The sequence below is a fragment of the Diadema setosum genome, chromosome 7 (genome assembly GCF_964275005.1).
Source record: "Diadema setosum chromosome 7, eeDiaSeto1, whole genome shotgun sequence".
Taxonomy (NCBI): Eukaryota; Metazoa; Echinodermata; class Echinoidea; order Diadematoida; family Diadematidae; genus Diadema; species Diadema setosum.
Window position 1 is genome coordinate 13,378,830 of NC_092691.1, and position 24,683 is coordinate 13,403,512.

Genomic DNA, 24,683 nt, shown 5'->3' on the forward strand with positions numbered 1-24,683 from the left:
CTCTATTTGATAATGTGAAAACGACTCGAGAATTAGCGCGATGAATCCCATCATGCCTAGCGTGTGTGACCCGATCGATCGAGGCAAACTGCACACAAATCATGAGGAATTTTTGAGAGGGCACACACATTACTGATGCTGTTTGCACATACTCAGCTGTCGAATTAGCTCGAAAAAAATGCGGACTAATTCTCTTCGGGCTGATGTGAATAAGTATAGCGCTCTAATTCGCAATCGCGAAAAATATTTCGAGCTTGGATTTTTATCGGGCTGATGTGAAAACGCCTATTGTTCAAAAAGCCCGGAGCCGACAAAATATTGTGATTCAGCGTGATTCCTGGTTCGCATTCTGAATATAAGCAGGATGTGCCCAGTGTACTCAGAACATCCGAACGGCAAAAAGAGTCGCTGCAATGATGCGCAATGTGATGTAGAATGTACATCAAATGTCCTTTGTACTTTACGCTTCGTTATATCGAAGCTAGATCATTGATGATTTTGCAGTGTTGATTTACATACTAGCCTATATTAAAATGCCTTGTATTGCCAATAATAAGACTTGACCTGGGCTATTTCCTGACTTTTTCATGTATGTAAAACACACACACACACACACACAAACACAAACAATAATATTAGGGGATGTTCTAAAGTGCAGATTTTGGATATCCTTCCCCCATTTGGTCACTTCGACGCCCCCTCGCTGGTCATACCTCCCCAAAATCATGAACATAAACCAACACCCTTGACTACCAGTGGCGGATCCGCCCCCCCCCCCCCTATTAGATTCCAAAGCGGAAAAAAAAAACTACAAACGGCAGTCTTTGGACTGTAAAATGTCAAAATTTCCAAGCTCGCTCGCATATAATCGTTATGTCATTCTCCTGATGTTGCTGCCAGTAATTGCCAGCAGTTACATCCGGTGCGCCCCCCCCCCCCCTTAATTTCCAAAGCGAAAAAGTATAGTTACAAACGGAAGTTTTGAGACTGGAAAATGTCAAAATTTTCAAGCTCGCTCGCTCGCATTTAATCGTTATGCTATTCTCCTGATGTCACTGCCAGTGATTGCCAGCAGTTGCGCCCGGTGCACCCCCTTAATTTCCAAAGCGAAAAAGTAGAGCTACAAACGGCAGCTTTTGGACTGTAAAATATCAAAATTTTCAAGCTCGCTCGCATTTAATCGCTATTCCATTCTCCTGATGTTGCTATCAGTAATTGCCAGCAGTTGCACCCGGTGCGCCCCCCCCCCTTAATTTCCAAAGCGAAAAATATAGCTACACAATCGGCAGTTTTGGGACTGTAAAATGTCAAAATGTTAAAGCTCGCTCGCTTCGCTCGCTCGCATAATAATCGTTATGTCATTCTCCTGATGTTGCTGCCAGTATTTGTCGCTATAGTTGCGCCCGATGCGCCCCCCTTAATTTTAAAAGCGAAAAAATATAGCTAGAAATGGCAATTTTGGGACTGTAAAATGTCAAAATTTTCAAGCTCGCTCGCATTTAATCGCTATGCCATTCTCCTGATGATGCTGCTAGTAATTGCCAGCAGCTACTTCCGGTGCGCCCTCCCCCCCCCCCCAAAAAAAAAAAAAATCAAAAGCGAAAAAATATAACTACAAACGGCAGTTTTTGGACTGTAAGACGTCAACATTTTCAAGCTTGCTCGCTTCGCTCCTCGCATTTCAAATGGCATTTTTGGACTGTAAAATATCAAAATTTTCAAGCTCGCTCGCATTTAATCGTTATGTCATTCTCCTGATGTTGCTGGCAGTAATTGCCAGCAGTTGCGCCCGGTTCCCCCCCCCCCCCTTCATTTCCTAAGTGAAAAATATAGCTACAAACGGCAGTTTTGGGACTGTAAAATGTCAAAATTTTCAAGCTCGCAATATGCAATTATGCAATTCTCCTGATGTTGCTGCCAGTATTTTGTCGTTTCACACCGTCATTCCATAATGTATCACATTCCGTTATGTATTGCAATTCCCATAACGTCGGCCTCATGCCAGAAGGGCCTTAACACCATATACTTTGTACACTGTTAGGGCCTTTTGGCATGAGGCCGACGAATGTTTGCAGACTGACAGCACACGCACATACGCGCACACACACATACACACGCACGCACGCACAAGTATACACACCCTCAAAATTACTTTTCCATGAGGTGCCCACCCCCCCCCCCCATGTCTTGACCCACGGTACGCCACTGGCTGCACCCGTCCGGTTATGGGCTTGTAAAATCATGGTGATGGTGACTATCGCCGATCATCCCCCCCCCCCCCCCCCACTCCTCAGCACGGATTTACGCCGTTGCCTCTAATGAGTCCCACCGCCACCGGCCCCATGACTGCATGTCGACCTCCAATACATAGGACCCTAGCAGGGACGGATCCAGGAATTCTGTAAAGGGGGGCGTGACTAATATATCTGGTGCCACTTCCGGGTTTTATTTCATTTTTTTTTTCTTTTTATTTTGTTTTTTACGAAAAATAAGGGGGGGCGTGCGCCGGTTGCGCCCCCCCCCCTCCCTGGATCCGCCACTGCATAGTGGACCGTGAAGACCGGCAACCAGACCACGATTCAGCCAATCACGCATGATTGTCACAAAATATTTTCTCTTTGATTATAGACATTTTAAATATCATTCCACCTACAAAGTGGGCGCTGAGATTGTTGAATTTCTACATGAAAAATCCACTGAAGAGATCCGACGGGATGGAGAGGGCAGTGGGGTATAGAAAAGTCCCAGATCAGACCTGATGGAGGTATTAAAATTTGCGGCCAAGAGAGACGATCTGACATGACTGTGTATTGCGGCCAACAAAGGAGGTTAAGGTACGTTCACCCCCCCCCCCTCCACACACATACACACACATACACACACACACACACACACACACACACACACACGCACACACACACACACACACACACACACACACACACATGGCCACTTTACTCAGGAATATTAGGGCAAGAATAATCAACATTTTTTTTAGACGTTTATGGGCGGGGATCAGTAATGTGAAAATGTAAGGTGACGGCGACAAAATCACGATTATTAATTAAGATAACGATAATACTAAGAAGAAGAATGTTGATAATTATACCATTTCATTTCATTTCATTTCATTTACTTCAGGACGGCATGATTCAACCAACTAAGGGCTGTTCTGTCCAAATTCGCGCATACCCTTCATCCGTTTGGTACATGCTAATTCAAGTTCAAATTCAAATTCAAATTCAAAATTTACTTCTTTTTTTTTCAACAGAATGAACAAAAAAATACGTGAAATTTGACATGCGTGTCGTTGAAAATATAGGGCCTACACAGAGAAAAATAACAGCATGTTCATGTTTATAATATATGATCAGTACAAAAAAGAGACATACAAATATATTCATAAATTGTAAAAGTGCCAACACAGTGAAATGCTCACAAAACGTATCTTGAGGTCTATACATTACCCGATCCACGGTACCCGCCCCCCCGCCACCAAAAAAGTAAATAAATAAAAAGTAAAGATAACCCCAAAAGAAGAAATAAGTGTTCTACACAGCTTTTCTGTAAATGACTATATGAAAATGATAATTTTATTGACCGCCTATGGCAATGATTTCTATTGGTTGTTCTAGGGAAAATCATTACATATTTGGGTATAGTCTACATCGTTAACCAGGATGTTAGAGAGAGTTTACCAGGAGTTGAGAGAGGGAGAGAGAGAGAGAGAGAGACAGGGACAGAGAGAGACAGAGAGACAGAGAGAGACAGAGAGGGAGAGGGAGAGAGAGAGAGAAAGAAAGAGGGGGCTCTGAAGCTGTGAGCAATCAATCTCATGCATATTATATATCAAACACCATGTTTATAAAATCCCTATCATTATGTCATTAGTTTAATTATAGCTCGACTTTGGAGGGACTACAGATTGGATAATAAAGGGAATTTCTTCATTTATATTTGGTTTTTGAAGGGAATGACTCTTCTAAATGTCGTAATGAGGTCCGAAGTCCGAAGTCTCCATAAAACGGAGAAAATGAAAGGAAGGCAGATACCTCTCCATTGAGGGTCACGTAAAAATACGCCCCGCCATCGCTCGCTTTGCTTCCTAAAATGGCCCCTGAGCGTACTACGCAAAATCGCGAGAGTAGACCCGGTGGAGTAGACCCTCTTGGTGCGTGCGCCTCTAGTGCATGCATGGATGTTGCTGTTTTTGCAATTCGTCACATGTGGATACATACTCCAAAGCTAGAAAGCAACGAATCAAACTTATTTTTTTCCCGAACTTCAAATTATCAATTGTCTCGTAATGGGGAAGCTGAATGTCACTATGCTCCGGTATCTCTCCAAGGAGGATTTCCGTGTCCTTACCGCGGTGAGTGATTGGCTGTTAGTGTTTTCGGTACTTCATCTTCAGTACGGTAATAATTGCACGTACGGCATAAGAGGTCTAGACGCTAGTCCCATATGTCCATTTGTATGTCATGCCGGGGTGTCCTGTATTCTTTCGGCTCACATTCACAATCATCTTTCTCTCGTCCTTTCCTTTTGCTTTTCAATCTGTTCTATGGTGCAAAACTACACTAGTGCCGAATTCACATATCATAGAATCTACAAAGTGAAAAACTTTAACAGATTTCGGACAGGATTGAATAGGTCTAGATAGTTCTCACTTTCACTCAGTCTCGGGCGCTAGCTAGCTAAGGAGGGGCGGATCCAGGAATTCTGTATTTAAAGAGGGGGCGTGCTTACAAAATTAACTTGGGGGGGGGCGCACGTACCCCTCCCCCATTTTTTTCCTTTTTTATTTCTTTTGTTTCACCAAAAAAAAAAAAAATAAGGGGGGGGGGCATGCGCCCAGTGCACTCCTCCCTGGATCGATCCGCAACTGAGTTTTAGGGGTAAAGTTACAAACAAAGTCCCCAGCCCTTGCACAGCCGTTTGATGATCCTCCTTCCCATTTGGATTACCGGTACTGATTAGAACAGAGCATTCTTATCTTAAATATTTGAGATAGAAAGGACAACTCAGCTAAACTTATGTTTATGTTCATGTTCTTGTTAAAACTGTATTTTACTTGAATACAATGTTGTCACTAAAATCAGAATCATTTTGTCTTCAAATTCTTATCATTTATATTCATGTCATAGCTTGAAATGGGGATGAAGAACCATGAAATTGTGCCACCAAATCTGGTAGCAGTGATTGCTAACCTACGTCATGGAGGATGCCACAAGGTTTTGAAGGAACTGGTGCGGAACAAGCTCATTGCATGGGAGCATGGGAAAGGTACCGGTATTCAGGAGTTACACTTGAAATGTACACTGTGTCCATCTCTAGCACCAGATTCCTTTGATCAATACTTGGTACTCTGGTTTCACATTGTGTATTGAAGTATATGTATAAAGGGCTAAGATTATACATGGTGTCCATGATAAATGGAATGGAACATTTATGAGGAATATGAATGCATGTTTCTTAAAAATCCCACAGTGGCTGAGTAAATATCATTTTGATGGGGAAAAAAAAAAATTGTGAAGTACCGGTAGAAGATACATGAGCTTAAAGGTTCCCTTCAACTATTATATTGGAGCCAGATGGCACCTGTGGACACAATTGTCCGTCTTTGAACTTTGTGACACAACATTATTAAGATTATTAGTGGCAAATTGATGCTGCCATGGGGGAAAATATGTTGCCTGGAGATGCACTTGTGTTCTCACAAAAACCATGTGATATGTCAAAATGACAAGTGCCTTCAGATGATTTTTTTTTTTTTTTTTTTTTTTTTTTACTTTAATGGACTAATTTGTGAACGTGCATATACTGGTAATTATCAAAATTATGTTGGTTCTCAATGTAATGTGGATATGTACAGGACTGTATTCAGGGCATTCATGTTTAGACCATCTTGCCCAATAGGGCATCCATGCAAAGATCCTCACAATTTAAGCATTCTGGTGCCCATTCATTATACTAGCATGACAGAATTTTAGTTGTCTTAATGTCAGGGGCAAGCAGGTGTGTTTGTTATATTATAACATTTTGTCCTTTGTTATTGAATATGTGTAAACATTGAGTGGCATTGGAACAGTAGTGCACGTACATCATGCAAGTCATGTTATATGTCTCTACTCCTCTTCCATCTCTCTTTTCCTCTTCCACTTTTTCTGCCTGTTGAATATGTATGTGTAACTTCAATGTACATGTTTGTCTCTTGCTCATATCTGTCACTAACATTCCCACACATGTTGTCCCCATTTCCCCATCCATGTCCAAATCTGTCACTATGTACATTTTACATTTGTGCAGTGTCTGGTTACAGACTGACATACCCAGGATATGACTACCTGGCACTGAAGGCTTTGGCAGCTCGAAACTCAGTCACATCTGTTGGAAATCAGATAGGAGTGGGCAAAGAATCAGGTGAGGAAACCAATCTGTTAGGTACCCCGCACGCAAGGCTGGCATAATGGGTGCTGCAGCTTGTCAAGCTGGAGCTACTAGCTTGGACAGACACTGTTGTGAATGTATGTAAACACAACAACAATGGAAAAGCAAGAACTGGTAGCTGTATGTATGCATGTTAATACTTTGGTAATTGAGGGCTTACCTTGCAGAGTGAGATTTTAATACATAAAAAGAAGTCATATGCAGCAGAAATTTGTTACTTTCAATTCATGTTGTAAGTCCAGCATTGCTGTCTCATATCAATGTGGCCCTGTGAGATTGCTTAGATATATTATAGTTCATGACAGAACAGTTCAAACCAACCTTAACAAAAATAAAATCTCTTAACCTGTTGAGGACGAGTCCCGAGTATACTCAGGCAAGCGTCTATGGGAAATGTGTGTTTTAGCAAAATCAAACCGTTCTCAAGGGGTTAACCGAAGTTGAGTAAATGCTGCAAATAACTACACAATTCGTGCTGAAGAGATGGTCAAATAATTGACTAATAATGTTATGATGTACTTCTGTACTTAACAGATATCTACATAGTGGCAAATGAAGAGGATGAGCAGCTTGCACTCAAGCTACACAGGTGAGAAAATGTAACATTCCAATAAATTGTCAGTTAGTCTGATGTGAACGTTTTAAGTAAATGGGAGTGTCTTGACAAAGACTTCTACCATGAAACTGAATCTCTTTGCATGCTGAACATTCTTCCATGTCCATTTTTTATCTGAATATGTGGTGTTCTCCATAGTGATTATTTGCCAATCATACAAAACCATTGTGTCACATTGTAAAGATGTTGTCTAGACCTTGTGGGAAAATAATGCGAAATAGCAGCGACATACCAGTTGCCATAGCCATATTTCTGGGTTTACAATTTTATGTAGTAAATTTCTGTCTCTGCCATTGAAGCCAACAGATTTAGCAGTGATAACCTCCTGTAAAAACAATCAGTGGTGTACCAAGAGTTACATTTGATATATCTTTCTACATTGTATGTTGTGACCCGTCAGTATTTGACATCATGCCCTGAGAAACCTGAAACACTATTTATAAAAAGACAAGAACCTATTCCAATGTATGCTCAGTGAGATTACTGTAATAAATCACATTTCTACAATGTTGTGGTAATGAACTAGTCTATACTGTTCCTTCCACATTTTTTATTCCAAGATTGGGAAGGACTTCTTTCAGGAAGTTGAAAGAGAAGCGAGATTATCTGGGCAAGCGGAGAAGTGCATCATGGCTCTACCTGTCTCGTCTTGCTGCTATGAAAGAGTTTGCTTTCATGAAGGTAAATCCTGAGGGCAATAAAGCCACAAAGACACATTTTGTGGTAATTCAGTCTCATGTAGAACATTGATCAAATATTTGTCACATCTGAAGTAGTAATTACACCTATAATCGAGTACTTGAAAACATATCAAAGAGATGGATGTTGATTGATAATGAATTGTGCTGTAGAACATAAAGGAAGGAAAACAAAAGACAAGCTGATGGAATGAAAGTGGTCTGAAGCAATTTCTTGATCTTCTTGAATCAGCTATTGAAGTTGAACAATGATACACTGTACTCTGCACTACATTGCACTCCTGTTAAAATGAACACTGTTATAACGAAGTTGTTAAAATGAACACTGTTATAACGAAGTTTTTTCAACAGTGAGGTAAAATTGAAGTCCAAGAATTATCATGTATTTATATCTATGTACTTTACTGTTTGGCTATAACAACATTTCGATATATCTAAAGAAAACTGCCAGTCCTGAGGACTTTGTTATAATAGGAGTTGCCTGTACTCTGTTGGGCAATATTTTAACTTTATATGCTCATTTTTTTTTTCTGTGATAAAAAAAACCTATAATAGTTTCTGTGATAAAAAAACCCTATTAGTTTCTGTGATAAAAATATTTTAGGCTTCATTCACATATTGTACAAGACTTCACATTGATATACTTCCCAACCGTAATGTTTAGAGACAAGTCAATTCAAAAATTTGTTTTTAAGTTAGCTGGTTATGCAGAAATTATTATTACCATGCTGTGATGTTTTACTGTGATTTTGTAGTCATTGTTTCGGGGCAGATATACTTGTACTAATCCAGTACATTGTAAGCATGTCCCTACTCTCACACTATAAGGCACTGTTGATCATAATTTTCAGGCACTATTTGACCATGGCTTCCCTGTACCAAAACCTGTGGACTTCAACAGGCACTGTGTGGTCATGGAGCTGATAAATGCCTACCCTCTGTAAGTCAAGACTTCTTGTTTTCATAACCACGTGATTCAACAATAATCTGAGTGTATATCCTGTTACTTTATCTCTTGCAGGTCTGTGTGTGTTGGAGTGTGATCACCAATATTATGTACATATCCTCAAGAGGCAGGATAGTTTCATTAATTCATGTCTTGAGTGCAATCTCACTGGCAAATTGTTCCAAATAAGTCATACTACCATTTGAAGTTTTGCTCTGGAGAAAATGTAATTAATTTCTATGGCTGTAAAAGAACTGAGGCTGGATTTTCAAAGCCAAAGAGAGGAAAACTTGAAAGTTGACTAGGTTTAACATTGGCATTTAAAATTCTTGGTAGTAAACCAAATCTGTATTTTGCAAACACAGTGTAGGATATCTCAAGATTTGCAAAGATATCATTTGCCACAAATTTATATTAAAATTGAGATATCCAATGTCCACTCCCAGAATTGTAATGGTCTTTTAACCCTCACTGTTCTTTCTGTAGCAATTATCACAGTTGCTTTTCACACTCATCACTTAGCACAGCTGTCCTGCAGCTGGGTGTTAGTAATTACAGGTAACAGAGTTGTAATCCTGCGTATACCATACATAGCATTTTCACACTAATGTTAGAATGTTTATCTTAGATGGTGGACAAATTTTGCAGGGAGAGAGAAACAGACGTGTAAAGAATTGAAATCAATAACAGGTGATTGGAGACTGTAACAATGATTGTGGTCATTTTGACAGCAACCAAGTGCACTCCCTTGAAGACCCTGCCTCCGTCTATGATGACCTTATGAGCCTCATTGTCAGACTGGCCAATCACGGCCTGATCCACGGCGACTTCAATGAATTCAACCTGATGATGGACGATCAGGATCGTGTGACCCTGATTGACTTTCCCCAGATGGTGTCCACTTCACATCCTAATGCAGAATGGTAAGGGGGTGGGGGTGTCAGTCTTCATTCTCCAGTAACCATGCCTGTCTGTACATTGGGATAATACTAATACTAACATTCGTAGTACTGCTTCTACTACTACTACTACTACTACTACTACTACTTCTACTACTACTACTACTACTACTTCTACTACTACTTCTACTAATACTACTTCTACTACTACTACTACTACTATTACTACTACTTCTACTACTACTACTACTTCTACTACTACTACTACTACTACTACTACTACTACTACTACTTCTACTACTACTTCTACTACTACTTCTACTACTACTACTTCTACTACTACTACTACTACAGGGACTCCAACCCAAAGCACCTTCTGATCTGGAGATTCTCCCGCCTGAAACCCCTAGCAAACGGGAGATTCCAAGTTGATGTGTGCGAAGCGCGAAATTCCCAGGGTTCTAGATGCTCTCTGGTGCAATCTAAGGCTTATTTTTTCAACATATGATAGAAATAAGTGAGAAATCCTTTCCAACGGGAGACAAAGAGCCAGGGTGGGAGAAATTAAATCTCAAGCGGGAGAATGGGAGATTTTGCAAAAATGGGTTTTCGGCGGGAGATCTCCCGTCGAAAACGGGAGAGTTGGAGTCTCTGCTACTACTACTACTACTACTACTACTTCTACTACTACTACTTCTGCTACTACTGCTACTTCTACTACTACTACTACTTCTACTGCTACTACTACTTCCACTACTACTGCTACTTCTACTACTACTATGACTTTTAATAATGATGATGACAATGGATGGTGATATTAATACTGTCCATATTCTTTATGCCATTCCGGGGGTACACCTCAGTAATCATGGTAAATGTTTGATGAAGCGCCTTTGATGTGCATCCTGTTCACAAGAGAGAAAGTGAGCCAATCATACACGATGGCGCTAAGGCCAAATCTGTGTCATAGTCACTGTAGGAGAATATTGTGGTCTACAGTGTCACAGGCAGCACTTGTGTATACCGTGTATAGTGAAGGAGGGCAAGCATAGCTTCTCTTCATGAATCCAAGGCTAGAAGAATTTCATTGTGGACCTGTAGAAGAGCAGTTTCCACATTGTGATCTTTCTTGCAGGGCAATCATGTTGAAATAGTGGAGGCATACTCAGGAAAGTAATTCTTTATGTGCTTTATTTTGTTTGTTCACCATGTTTTAGAGGAATACATTGAAATGTGAAATGTTTAATGTTTAAATTTCTGAACAACTTTTTTTACAAGGCCATTATCATATTTTGATTGCATAGGTACTTTGACCGTGATGTGCAATGTGTAAAGGATTTCTTCTGCCGGAGGTTTAACTATGAGAGTGAACTCTTTCCCAAGTTCTCTGATATCACGTAAGTCATGGCACATCACTTTCCTTGTATGCGGTATGTTAGAGACACGCACCCATGCCCAGATGAGAAGGGTGCAATGTTGCAACTTTTGAAGTACAAGGGTATATCATTGAAAATCAGATATTTTGTCGTAAAAACACGTACTAAGGATGAATAGTTATGTAAATACCTGTAGAGAATAGAATTAATGTGAGTTGCAGAGTGATTTATGACAAAATTTGTCTAAAGAACATTTTATTGGTCATAACCCGCATCCCACCGGGTTTTTTGAGGGACCTGAAACCACCTTTTTGGCCCCCCCCCCCCACCCCCCCCCCCCCCCCCCGCTTCAGATCTCGGTTGTGGATCGCGCGAGCCTCGCAAAAATTTGTAGAGGTAGAGGCCAATGTAATCTACAAGACTGTATAGTTAGATTTTTCAAATTTTAATTTATGTATTTTATATCAATTTATGTTAATTTATGCAAAAATAAATTTTTTGCCTATAAATAAAAAAATAAATCTCCAAGACCTTTAATTTTGGGTGAACATATTCTTTTCAATATCCTCAACAATAATATTGAAGGAAAAATTGGGCTTATTATTCTGATGTATTTTACTGTTTATTGAATTTCTTATGTATTTCTTTGTTTTTTTACTTTTTGGTTTTTTTTTCGTCTAAATTTGTCGCAGAAACTTTTTAAAGCATAATCAGGCTAAAATAAATCATTATCAGCCATTGAAAGTAAAAGTAATTATTTTTATATGAATTAATTGCAAAGACACAATTTACATTGGATTTGTACACAAAATCATGTTTTTGAGCAATTTTGGGGTCGACAGATTTTTTTCAAAGGGGTGTGGCTTCAAAATGGTATGCCCGGGAGCAACAAACTTGGTCTCAAAAGTTGCGCGATACTTCAAAGAAAAAAGTCATAAAATGTCGCGGTGAGAGCATCACGCGTTGCGGAATAATCACGCGAAATGTCGAGCCCCCCCCCCCCCCCGTGCTAATAGGGTTAGTGCTAATACCATACCTGCCAACATTTTGAAATGAAAAATCTTACTCTGATTGCTCGCCCCCCAGGGTTTGCGGGTGGGGTCCAGGGGACCGCCTTAGGGCGGGGGTTCAGGGGGCAGCGCCCCCTGAAGTTCCTAGGGTTTATGGTAATTTGAACTAGTTTAGCATGCTAAATTTAAGGGTCAATGCCCCTTTGAAGCTCCATGGGGTAAGGTTTGAAATCACCAGAAATGGACAATAAACATGGAAGAAAATTGTTATTATTATGGGTCTCTAATCTCAATTCTAAATAGTGCAATTGATCAGCTATATGAATTTGATAAACATATGCATGTATCATGTACTGACATATTTTATATATATATATATATATATATATATATATATATATATATATATATATATATATATATACATACATATAAGGGCACAAAAGGTAGGTACTAGGGTTGGAACAAGTTTAGAGCTGGTGCTTGTCAGAGAATCTCACATGAAAAAGTATTTGTAGGACTATGTAGAATGTAGACAGCAGAGCAAGTCAAGAGAGTCCATTGGTTAAAGATGTATCCTGAAGTACATATTCCCTAAAAACTGCTCTAATCCATTGTAGAACGCATGACAGATATTCCAGTTCACAAAAGACAAAAGAAACAATATTTGGATCACAATCATGAAGACAATAGAGCAGGGCTCTTCAATGTCAGCATCTATGGTGATGAAAATATACCAGTACATGTATAAACTTGCACAAACATTCAATTACCACAATATAGAAGAACTTGTCTACTGCCATAGTGCCACTATCAACAGGTTATTCTGAGCCATGTAGAGTCTTGTATGTTGCACTCTTGCATTGCTTGAGGACACTTTTCGTCGCTGGGGTGACAAGACCTCGTATCTCAAAAATGTCAATTTTTTTTTTTTTTTTAGCTTAATGGTCAAATAATGGGTCAAGTGATGTCTTGGCCAAATCCTAACTGTCTTACTCCAAAAATGAAGCCACCATGACATGTCAAAGAGAAGGCTTTCCCATTCACTATAGTGCTTTGGCCGCCATGTTTTTTCGCTCTCCTGAACATTTGACGATTTTGAGATACGAGGTTTTGTCATACCAGCGACGTTTTGCTATAAGATGTTGAATAGCATGATTCCTCCCTGCTCGACATAGCCATTCTATGAGAGACCAATGTATTCAGTGTATCTGTATTCATAGCAGATCTCTCTTTCCTCTTGTCTTTGGTAATTATGCTGAAGACACGCTCGCAGTCAGCATTACTATGGAAGATGACCAACACAGCTTTCATGACCAATGTTAGTAGTGGGTATTTCTTCCTCCTCATTGTGTCTTCCAGCATACTAATCTCATGCCACTGCCTGTCAATACACACATTCTCCTTGTACTGAATGTTTTCATCAATCTGGTAAAGATTGAACTGACACTCTAGCTGGTCCATATCCTCTTCTGGTCCATATCCTCTTCTCTCACTAGGCTGAAACGCTTCACAAAGTAGAGAACAGATTCAAACTTTACATTCAATCTGTCCCTGATATCCACAACTCTTACATTGATGAGTAGTTCATCATGGAATGGGTAATGTTCTACCATATATTCAACAGCTGAGATGTAAAAATCCTTCACACTCTTGTAAAAGTTATCTACATCTAGTTCATCTTTGTTCTCATTCAAGTAGTTTCTGCATTCTTGTCCAATTTGAATGTCACTGTTTTCCTTGTGATTTGATGCATCATTGACATCTACTTTTGTGACATCATGATGTGCATCCTGGTTTGATGAACTTTGAAAGTAGAGTAGCTAACTGATTCAGCAAGATGTGGTGGATATTGTGGACTTGGGGCTCATCACTCTGAATGAAGTACCTGTGACACAAAAAGTAGGAATTATAGACACTTTATTATGCAATTGAAGACATGAGACAAAATTAGTGATTATTGATGCATTCCTATACTTCCACCAAAATGGAGTGCAGCATTTAGAAGGTAGATTTCAAAATTCTTAAAAGGAGGATACAAACCTGTCCTTAAAAATGTACAAGAAGTTAAACTTAAGCACACATATTAATTTCAGTGTTTAAAACTCAAGTTACTCTAAATGACAAACATTGTATGAATGATCAATGGAATCAGGAAACAAGGGATTAAAAAAAAAATCAAAATATAAAAATGGGAATCCCGACCAAATGGAAAGTTGTTTTTAGGAGAAAATAAAACTGAGTTGAATTACATTGTTTAAGTTGAAAAAAAAAAAGCTGTACCCCTTATACATGTACATGTACCTATGGGGAATTCAAATTGGCTGCATTGGTGATGTTCTTGTGATATAGGGATAAGACTACTCTTCCATTTGCTCCAATACACAAAATGGCTAAAATCTCATTTCTTCCGAAAGTCTTGCTTCAAATATTTTTCTTTCATGAAGACATAAAAAAGTATGCCAATCGTGTTATATTTGAATTCCTGCATCATAGATTTATGATAAAACCACAAATTCCTGATAAAAAAGCAAGCCTACACAGCCTATTGGAAAATATCACTTGTCATAATTTACATGTATTTACCAAAGTGCAAATTTAAAATTTGTGTAGTCTTTGTGATCCCATTTTTAAAGCAACCACAATTCTCTTATTAGTTGTATGTTTTCATTCAAACTTCAGTATTCAGTTTTCCTGGTTTTAGTCCTCTCGTATACATCATTTAATTACCAAGGTTGGAGTCACCTTTAATGACTATGAACAACTGTTATTCTGAAATATGTGAAACTAACCTGATTTGGATGCTCAAAAAGGGTATGACTGCCTTCAGAAAGAGAGCATAGAGCTTGCAGTTAGGGGTTAATACAGAGTTGTTGATGAATGAGGGCAGACTTTTGTTGTGGTTTTGATTGTGGCTTTGGAGTTTCCTTCTTGGATGACTGGCTGCGAGTCTTTGTTGCTTTCATAGATTTCTTGGCAGTTGCCTGTTTTTTAGCCAATTCATCCTGGCGATACAGATATTGTGCAATACTGAACTGCTTGGGTTCTGCAGAGGTAGTTGCAGGTGTCTTAGGATGTATGGCTGAAGTTGATGATCCCTTGATTACTGCAGTAGGAGTCTTGGGATGAGTGGCAGAAGTTGCTGATCCTTGATTACTGCAGTAGGAGTCTTGGAATGAGTGGCTGAAGTTGCTGATCCCTTGATTACTGCAGTAGGAGTCTTGGGATGAGTGGCTGAAGTTGCTGATCCCTTGATTACTGCAGTAGGAGTCTTGGGATGAGTGGCTGAAGTTGCTGATCCTTTGATTACTGCAGTAGGAGTCTTGGGATGAGTGGCTGAAGTTGCTGATCCTGTGATTACTGCAGTAGGAGTCTTGGGATGCGTAGCTGAAGTTGCTGATCCCTTGATTACTGCAGTAGGAGTTGTGGGATGAGTGGCTGAAGTTGCTGATCCCTTGATTACTGCAGTAGGAGTCTTGGGATGCGTAGCTGAAGTTGCTGATCCCTTGATTACTGCAGTAGGAGTTGTGGGATGAGTGGCTGAAGTTGCTGATCCCTTGATTACTGCAGTAGGAGTCTTGGGATGAGTGGCTGAAGTTGCTGATCCCTTGATTACTGCAGTAGGAGTCTTGGGATGCGTAGCTGAAGTTGCTGATCCCTTGATTACTGCAGTAGGAGTTGTGGGATGAGTGGCTGAAGTTGCTGATCCCTTGATTACTGCAGTAGGAGTCATGGGATGAGTGGCTGAAGTTGCTGATCCCTTGATTACTGCAGAAGGAGTCTTGGGATGAATGGCTGAAGTTGCTGATCCCTTGATTACTGCAGTAGAAGGAGTCTTGGGATGAGTGGCTGAACTTGCTGATCCCTTGATTACTGCAGTAGGAGTCTTGGGTTGAGTAGCTGAAGTTGCTGATCCCTTGATTACTGCAGAAGGAGTCTTGGGATGAGTGGCTGAAGTTGCTGATCCCTTGATTACTGCAGTAGAAGGAGTCTTGGGATGAGTGGCTGAAGTTGCTGATCCTTTGATTACTGCAGTAGGAGTCTTGGGATGCGTAGCAGAAGTTGCTGATCCCTTGATTACTGCAATAGGAGTCTTCGGATGAGTAGCTGAAGTTGCTGATCCCTTGATTACTGCAATAGGAGTCTTCGGATGAGTGGCTGAAGTTGCTGATCCCTTGCTTACTGCAGTAGAAGGAGTCTTGGGATGAGTGGCTGAAGTTGCTGATCCTTTGATTACTGCAGTAGGAGTCTTGGGATGCGTAGCAGAAGTTGCTGATCCCTTGATTACTGCAGTAGGAGTCTTGGGATGCGTAGCTGAAGTTGCTGATCCCTTGATTACTGCAATAGGAGTCTTCGGATGAGTGGCTGAAGATGCTGATCCCTTGATTACTGCAGTAGTAGGAGTCATGGGACGAGTGGCAGAGCCTGCAAGTATTTCAGTTGGTAGAGTCTTTAGAGGTAAGCTTTTCCTCCTTTTGCTTGGAGGGGTGTCACAAGATTCTGCCTTTCTTTTTCCAGACTTGCTCTCACATTCATTCTTGAAGAAGTCCTCCAAGGGATCCCAGTTGTCAAGAAGCCGGATGACCGCCTTGTGTAGTGACAACCACCTAAATGCAAAGACAAAATTCAGAAATATCACTAAAGACAGGTCCATATGCAGCAAGCTATAGTCTGCAATAAAGACAAATTTAATAATTTCTGTTTGAAGTCTCACTAACAACCAATTCTTGTTGATTCTTATATGCAAGCTTTATTGAATATGAAAATAAAATAACTTTAATAAATTTTCAAAATTAGAGAGTAAAACAGTAAAGCCTATTTAATGTTTTGATCAATCCCCCCAAAATGCAAGGGACTATTCCAATTAAAATACTAAATTATACAAAAGTGTAGACCTATATGCCTTACAGCAGGTTTGATGTGGAGTATATAAATAAGAAAAAAAAAATTAACCAATAAACTTTGCAATTTCACATGGAAATTTTTGAAGTATCTAGTGGCCAGTCAAAATAAAATACCCGTGTATTTTTTGCTTTTAGATATTAAAATTTTCCAAAAATATCAGGATATTATCTTTGTCGATTTCTGATATCCAATCACCAAATTTGTAAGTGCTTATTGACACTTTGCCCTTTCAAAAGAAAAATAGAAAACATTGATGAAAGAGGCCACTACGGTGCTAGATATCTTTAAAAAATCGCCACTGTACTTTATAAGAGTGGAATGTAAAATGATCCTAAAGTAAAACTCACATTATCAACACCTCGCCATTAGCTTTGGGCAAGCTTCAATTATTAAAAAAAAAAAAAGCTCAGTTCAATGACTTCAGATGACCTTTGGCATTGACTTAAAAAATAATATTAGTTTTATGCGGGTGAGACAAAAAATGTGTCATGCATTTATCTTTTTAAAATTCTTTTTGCTGAGAATTAATTTCTTTTTAATTTTCCTAAGTCACTCAACATTCCTAAACAGGCTTGTGTTGCATACATGGTGATACAATAAAACATTCATGTATCATTATGAAGTGAAAAAAAAAATTAACATGTACTCACCTCGTTGACACATGCTTCAGGATTTTCCTAGTTTCCACGCTGTGTTCTTTTTGGAGCTTGATGAGGGTTTGGTGCCTAAGTTGACTTTTATCAAGATAATACCAAACGTCTACAAGAAGTTTGTCAATTTGGTACATAAGGCATTTCGCTCCCCTTTGTGCACTGATGTGCATCAGATGTCACACACATCCCATTATGTACACCTTGGGATTCTCTTCACGAATCTTGGTGGCAACGCCGTTAAGCCTGTGGCAAAGCTCATACACTTGGACCATTGTATCCCTCTTGACATAAGTTCATTGTTTAGAATGTTGAAGATATTCTGGGCTGTCGATCTTTCCGTGCACTCTTTCATGGACAGAAGATTCACAGAGACTTGGCCAACATTGTTGTTGAATGTCTTAACCACTATCGGGTACAGCTTTGTTGCTCCCATATCTATACTTCCATCTGTTGCAATGCTGAATATATTTGTTTGCATGGACTCTGTTAAACTTCTGGCATCTTCCATCGCCAAAGAATGGAGAATATGCTTAGTTTTTGTTCTCGCACATGAATACTTTTGAGCGATCTGGCTGTCGGGAAACATTTTACTAAATAATTCCCCACTGTGGTCTGCTACCGATGGTGGAATGTAGTGCTCACAAAGAAAATCGGAAAACATCACTTCAGCCTTTATGACGCTCAAGTCCTCAGTCTTTTTCGCACAAGGAAAAAATGAAGAGAGAGAACATGATTTTGCAGTTGCTTCAGCCATTTCCACATGTTTTTTCATCTCAGAGTGTCTTTTTATGTCATTGCTGCCACCACACGCCACACTTACGTCCATGCGGCAAACTGTACAAAACGCGTAAGTGTCACCTTTTGAAGATTTGCTGGCAAAAGGGAACTTTTCCTTGTACTCATCAATGAATTTCTGCTTGCGCCGTTGAGCCATCAGCCATCATTGATCTGTTCAACTTCAACTTTTCAAGAATCAAGTGTTATTGTTTTTAATTTGTTAACAAATAGACAACAGTAGACTGTAGTCTAGTCCCATGGCCATGAAAATAAAATCATAGTCAAAGCAAAGTCAAACTTCAAGTTCAGGAGAAATCTTGATGATCGATACGGTACCTGAGCCTGGCACCTGAGGCCGAGGCCTGACTCAGTTAAGCCAGCGCTAGCCGCCTTGACGACACAGTCGCACACACTAGAGACGAGTCCCAGCCAGCATGCCGCTGCAGACCTTGTCTAACTTGGAGTGTTCCACTGCCACTGCTTACCACAAAGTTTTAAAGTTTTAAATCAAGTTCAATCACATGAAAATCTGGAAATCGTAGAAATCAAGCTCCAAGTCCGCCGTTTGCAAAAGAAATTGCGAGATTACAAGTTGAAACAACACACCTGTACCCATATGCACGGCATGCCATGCCAAAACATGAAACTGCTTTGTGCTGCACTGCACATTATGCACACATGCATACTGATGCACAGTACATACAGGGTACATGATGCACACGTTATTTTCTCAAAGCAATTGCAGCTTGACAAGGGGAATCATCGTTGCACTGGTCACTCTAATAATGCATATTGCAAGTGGTGAGCACTAGTACCGACGATTGTATTTATTGTGTTCAAATATACGATCTTCAAATTGGCATGCGGTGCCTGGAAGTTATCGAAAACTTCAGTTTATGGCTTGAAGGCACGGAGGTTTTTTCCCGTAGAAAAGCACATGGATCGCACACCGCTACTAGGGAACAATCTTCCATAGGTTAATACACTGTGAGCTGGAGCTGAAGTTAGCATTATATTGTAACAGATGCTATTTTTTTTTCCTCTGTTACGGCTTGAAAAATTGTACTGTTCCGATTTTTTGACCATTTTTTAAAGAAAAAAACGGACTAAATACGATAAAATCGGACGGGTTGGCAGACATGTAATACATGGTAACCTGATAAATGAGTTAATGCATTGTGACATTTTCTTTTTTTTTTCTTTTTTGGCATGGTCAAGGAGCTTGTTTGGTATCAGAGATGTGAATGTTTCAGTCACACAGTCATACATATCAGTAGAGATTAATGTACCTAATTTGCTCATTGCTATGTGCCATCATCACAGTTCTTGTGCAGGATCTTGGCAATTTTTCAATTATTGTTATTATACACGTACTTAACACTTTGATTTGCTTTGTTATACTCATGCACATTTTGTAGCTGTGAGAGAACACTTGATGTGGAGGTGGCTGCCAGCGGGTTCTCTAAGGAGATGGAGGATTCCCTACAGGAGGTAACTCGTGATCTAAACAGACATGTTATTGTTCTTCACTAAACATGCAAACTGTTTTTAACCCTAAAAGGACCCATTTAGGGTTAAAGATCATAAAGATATGATTTCTGTCAGAGAAATAAGATTTTAAAAAAATATTTAGATAGATAGATATGACCCCCCCCCCCTCGTCATTTTTTTGCGACTATCTTGCCGTGCGAGATTTTTTGACCATGGCATTTGCTGACTTTTTACTTTCAAGTCTTGCGCAACTTGTGACACCATTTTCGCGAAAAATCATGCATACCATTACGACGCTGCACGTTCTTTTGCACATGCCTGTCAGACCGAAAATGGCTCAAAAACATGATTTTGTGTATAAAGTCTATGCAAATGGAGTTTTCTCACCTTATTCATAAAGATATGATTATTCTCACTTTCATAAACTGAAATCAATTAATTTCAGCATGATTATGCTTGAAATAGGTTCTGTCATAAATTTCGCGAAAAAAAATAATAAAACAAAAGGTTGAAAAACAATGAAATACATAAGAAATTCATAAAACAATAAAATACATAAATTAATTGTGATACCAGATTTTTTTTTCAAGCATATTGTTAGGAATGCTACAAAGAATGTTATCACCAAAAATTAGGATTCTAGGAGCTTTACTTTCTGATTTAGAGCAAAATGTATGATTTTATGCATATATTAGCATAATTAATTAATGTAATGAAAATTTCCATTTCTTTTTGTATAATTTGGTTAATTACGCCACAGGTAATGCATGTGCCAATTTTCATGGCGATTGCGCGATCAACGGATGAGATCTGCAGGGGGGGGGGGGGGTGAATCACCCCCCACAGAACACCCCAAAAAGCCCGGCCTGATTAGGGTTAAGTTTACACCATTTGCAAGTGGACAAGTGAATTCATAAAGCTGTGCTTAAGTAAAACAACAAGTCTTCATATTTAAGAATGTACTTTCACATGAAATACCATACTTACCAACTAATAAGATTTTATCAGATTCAGTAAGATTTTTTACATTAAAAATAGCAAAATAAGATTTTCTGTCAGAGAAATAAGATTTTAAAAAAATATTTAGATATACCTTTCATGTGTATTTTCTGAAGATTTGACTGAAAGTAAGATTTTTAACTTCAGTTTGCATATAAAATAAGATTTTTGCAATCCACGAGTAAGATATTTCATCTTGAAATGTTGGCAGGTATGAAATACATTTCCTTCTTCAAGGTTTTGACAAGCAAAATCATACTACAAATAGGCATGAGAATTGTAATATTGACCCACAAATCCATTACATAGGGGAGTGAAATCAAAAGTTTACATGTAGGGATTGAGTGAATGTTGAAATATTAGGACATTGAGAGAATATAATGCAGTTTGAAAGGGACTGTACAGTAGTGGTTGAGGTGGGGATTCATATTTTGAACATTCCTAAGTGAGATAATGAAAAGCCTCTAATGAAATATGAAAGAGCATGTAATTTCAAGAAGGATTCAATGTTTATTTGATGAAAATTGGTTTTCAAATGGCTGAGATACCCAAAAAAGTGCTAATAATAAAAGACGACATGCCACAACTTTATTAGGATCTCTTTGTTTCACCTTGTTTTTGGATATCTCAGCCATTTCAAAACCGATTTTCATCGAATAAACTTTTGATACCCCTTAGAACTGCATGCTCTTTGACATCTCATAGAGTGGTTTCTGAATATCTCACAAAACGTGAAAAGCCAAATCCTCACCTCGACCAGAACTGTACCCACCCTTTAAGGTCATCTGAGGATCCTTTGAAAACTGTAGAATTTGTAAAATTTTGGTACCATAATTGCTGGATAAGAAGATGGCAGCGATTTATGATGTGACATTAGGATGATATAAAGAGATTTCAACATGTTTTCATTTTTCTAGCATAATGATAGAACACTTTGCTTTTAATACGTAGGCACCTCTTTCAGAATTCTCTAAATTTCCATTATATTATTGTCCTACTATGACATTATGAAATGTGGTCTTTTTATCCAGCGATGGCAAGTGCCAAAACTTTGAATTCATACCTTTTCAACAGATTGTCTGATTTTCCTTAAATTTCAGTGAGGCGGTCTTACCAACATTTCTGTATTAATTCAATTCACATTTATATTTGGGTTTAGTCCACTCTAAACTATCATCTGTGAGACTCTGCATTTGCTTGATACTCCTGTCTTTCATTCTGAAAGGGCACAGCTGCTCTGAAAGATGACTCCACTGATGAAGATGCTGGAGAAGAGGAGGAAGAAAGTGATCAACAGGAAGATGATCAGGAGGAAGACTTAAAGACAGGGAAGCAGGAGGCAGAAAACAGGGAGGAGAAAGTGGAATGCACCAAAACTTCCCAGGACTGTGCTCTGCTACTTGCAGAAAGTGGAGATGCTGAAAATGGGGCAGATTCTGCTGCGGGCACCACAAGGAAATCCATGTCTGGGACTGAAGAAGGTCATCTAGCAGATGGCAGATTGACAGGTGATGTAGACAGTGATGTTAATGACAGTGATGGTGAGATGGAGGATGACCTCCAGGACATCGCTGCATTCAACAGGAACTACCGACCGCACAGGAGTGAGGCAAGTATGTCTCATGTAAACTCTCACTCTCGGAACATACGCTGTCGGAACAGTGACAGCGTAAGCTCACACACCTCAACCACCTCCACAATTGACCCATCTATGGTGAGGGCAAAGGTCAAGCGCAACATGCAGAAGAAGCAGAAGTCGGCTGAGAGGCGGAAACTGGCCAAGAAGGGAGAAGCGGCCCAAACAACAGCAAAGAGGAGAGAAAATTCTGACAATGTCAAACAAAGTGTCAGCTCTCTGTGGTACTAACCACTAGTCGTACATGCTGTTAATTGATGTGCATTTAACTGTTAACACCATTATTGGAACATTGCTCATGAATGCCTCAAAAAGGAAACACAGTCAACTCAGGGTTAGGCTGTGGGAATTTATATCAATTTAAACATTGCTGCCTGAATTAGAAATTTGAATACCAAGAAGATGTCCTATTTTCAACTGCCCTTTTTGACAATTAGGTCATGTTATACTGGGGAACCACCATGTAATGAGATTATGTAGTTGGATATTAAACAAGAAATGACTTTTAAGAAGGTATTGTCATATCTCAATGCTGCACATTGGCACTGGTTCGACAGTCCCTGACTGGTAAAAATTATTGTCGCACCAGTAACTTTTTATGCCTCCGCCATGAAGCGGTGCCGGAGGCATTATGTTTTCGGGTTGTCCGTCCGTCCGTCCGTAATGAATTTTGTGGACAGCGTAACTAAAAAACCTTTTGAGTTATTCTAATGAAACTTGGCATGTATGTGTACAATGTATTAGGGGGTGAAGTTGTGCCTATCAACTTTTGGGTGCACATGCTCAAGGTCAAAGGTCAAAAGTTCAAGGTCAAATACGTAAAATTTCACTATTTCCACCATATCTATGCAATGCCTGAAGGTATTTTCTTGAAACTTAGTGTATACATGTATTACCCAATGAAGATTCTCTGGTGAAAGTTTGGGGTCATGAGGTCAAAGGTCAAAGGACAAAAGGTCAAGTAAAAATATTAAAACTTCACTTTTTTCTCCGTACCTTGGAAATTGTTCAAGGTATCTTCATGGAACATTCTGACTGGCAGTGATTATCTAGAGAATTTAGGGTTCATGGGGTCAAAGGTCAAGGGCAACACTTCAAAATTTTACTATTTCCCTCATATTTATGCAATGCCAGCAGGATTATTTTTTTTTTTTTTACACTTGGTGTATGCATGTATAACCTAATAGAAATTCTCTGGAAACTTTCTCTTTTTTTTTCCCTTGTTTTGTTTGCCTCAAAGGTCAAAAGGTCAAAGATCAAGGGAAAGTGCTGAACTAACTTTTTCCTCCATATCTCGGAAGTGGCTCAAGTTATCTTGAAACTTACTACATATTTATGCATGTTCTGCTTGACAGTATTTATCCTATGAATTTTAGGGTCAAAGGCCAGATGAAAATGGCAACAATGTACTTTTCAATACAAAAATTGCACTTTTTCTCCATACCTTGAAAATTACTCAATGCATAAACTTATGAATGGGCCAAAGTCAAGTTAAAGTCCTTAAATCCCCAAATACATGCTCTCATATTCATCCAATTAGACCTACACTGTAGGTCAAGGAAGGTGAACATTCAACACATTTGTGACAAACTTGTCATTTTAATATTTTGCCAATTTTGTGAAAATGTAATCACACGTTGTCCACATGTACTATTGACCTATTACGAGAATCATGCATTATGGCGGAGGCATACCAGTCGCCTTAGCAACATTCAATTGTTGCTAAGGCGACTGGTATGCAATTGCAATCAAACTTCGAGGGAAGAGGGGGTCATACAAAGTGTCACATTTTACCATATATCAACCATATATCACCTCAAGGTCAAAGCTCACAGGCAGTTGTCAACGAACTTTTAGAGCCCAATGTTAAGTTTTTATGGCGCGTTTCTATTATGTGTCATAACTTTTGATCCACAGGTCCGTTTGTGACCAAACTTGGATGGTAGATGTCCCTTGGGAAGTGGATGGTCACCACAAGGTCAAAGGTCACAGGCAGGGGTCAACAAACTTTAAGGGCCCAATGTTAAGTTTTTATGGCACGTTTCATTTTTGGCATAAATTTTTACCCTTTTATATCTCTTTTTATCTGTTATATCTCTTCTTTTTATCTGTTATATCTCTTCTTTTTATCTGTTATATCCCATTCGCATACAATTTCTTGTACGCGAATGGGCGAGACACATTATGGCACTTGCCTTGTTGTAAAGAGTTGCATCAGATGTGCAAC

At 39.2% G+C, this 24,683-nt stretch overlaps 1 protein-coding gene and 1 pseudogene across 1 annotated transcript; one reads left to right on the plus strand and one right to left on the minus strand.

Moving 5' to 3' along the window:
* Window positions 1-4,275: 4,275 nt before the first annotated feature.
* LOC140230387 (uncharacterized) lies at window positions 4,276-22,910 on the plus strand. The gene is made up of 10 exons (XM_072310536.1): window positions 4,276-4,372; window positions 5,148-5,286; window positions 6,310-6,423; window positions 6,985-7,039; window positions 7,627-7,747; window positions 8,616-8,704; window positions 9,442-9,633; window positions 10,914-11,006; window positions 19,749-19,821; window positions 22,046-22,910. Exons 1-10 carry the CDS (start codon window positions 4,307-4,309, stop codon window positions 22,685-22,687), a joined length of 1,584 nt encoding a protein of 527 aa, XP_072166637.1. The 5' UTR covers window positions 4,276-4,306; the 3' UTR covers window positions 22,688-22,910.
* LOC140230510 (uncharacterized) lies at window positions 13,112-18,487 on the minus strand (annotated as a pseudogene).
* Window positions 22,911-24,683: the final 1,773 nt, after the last annotated feature.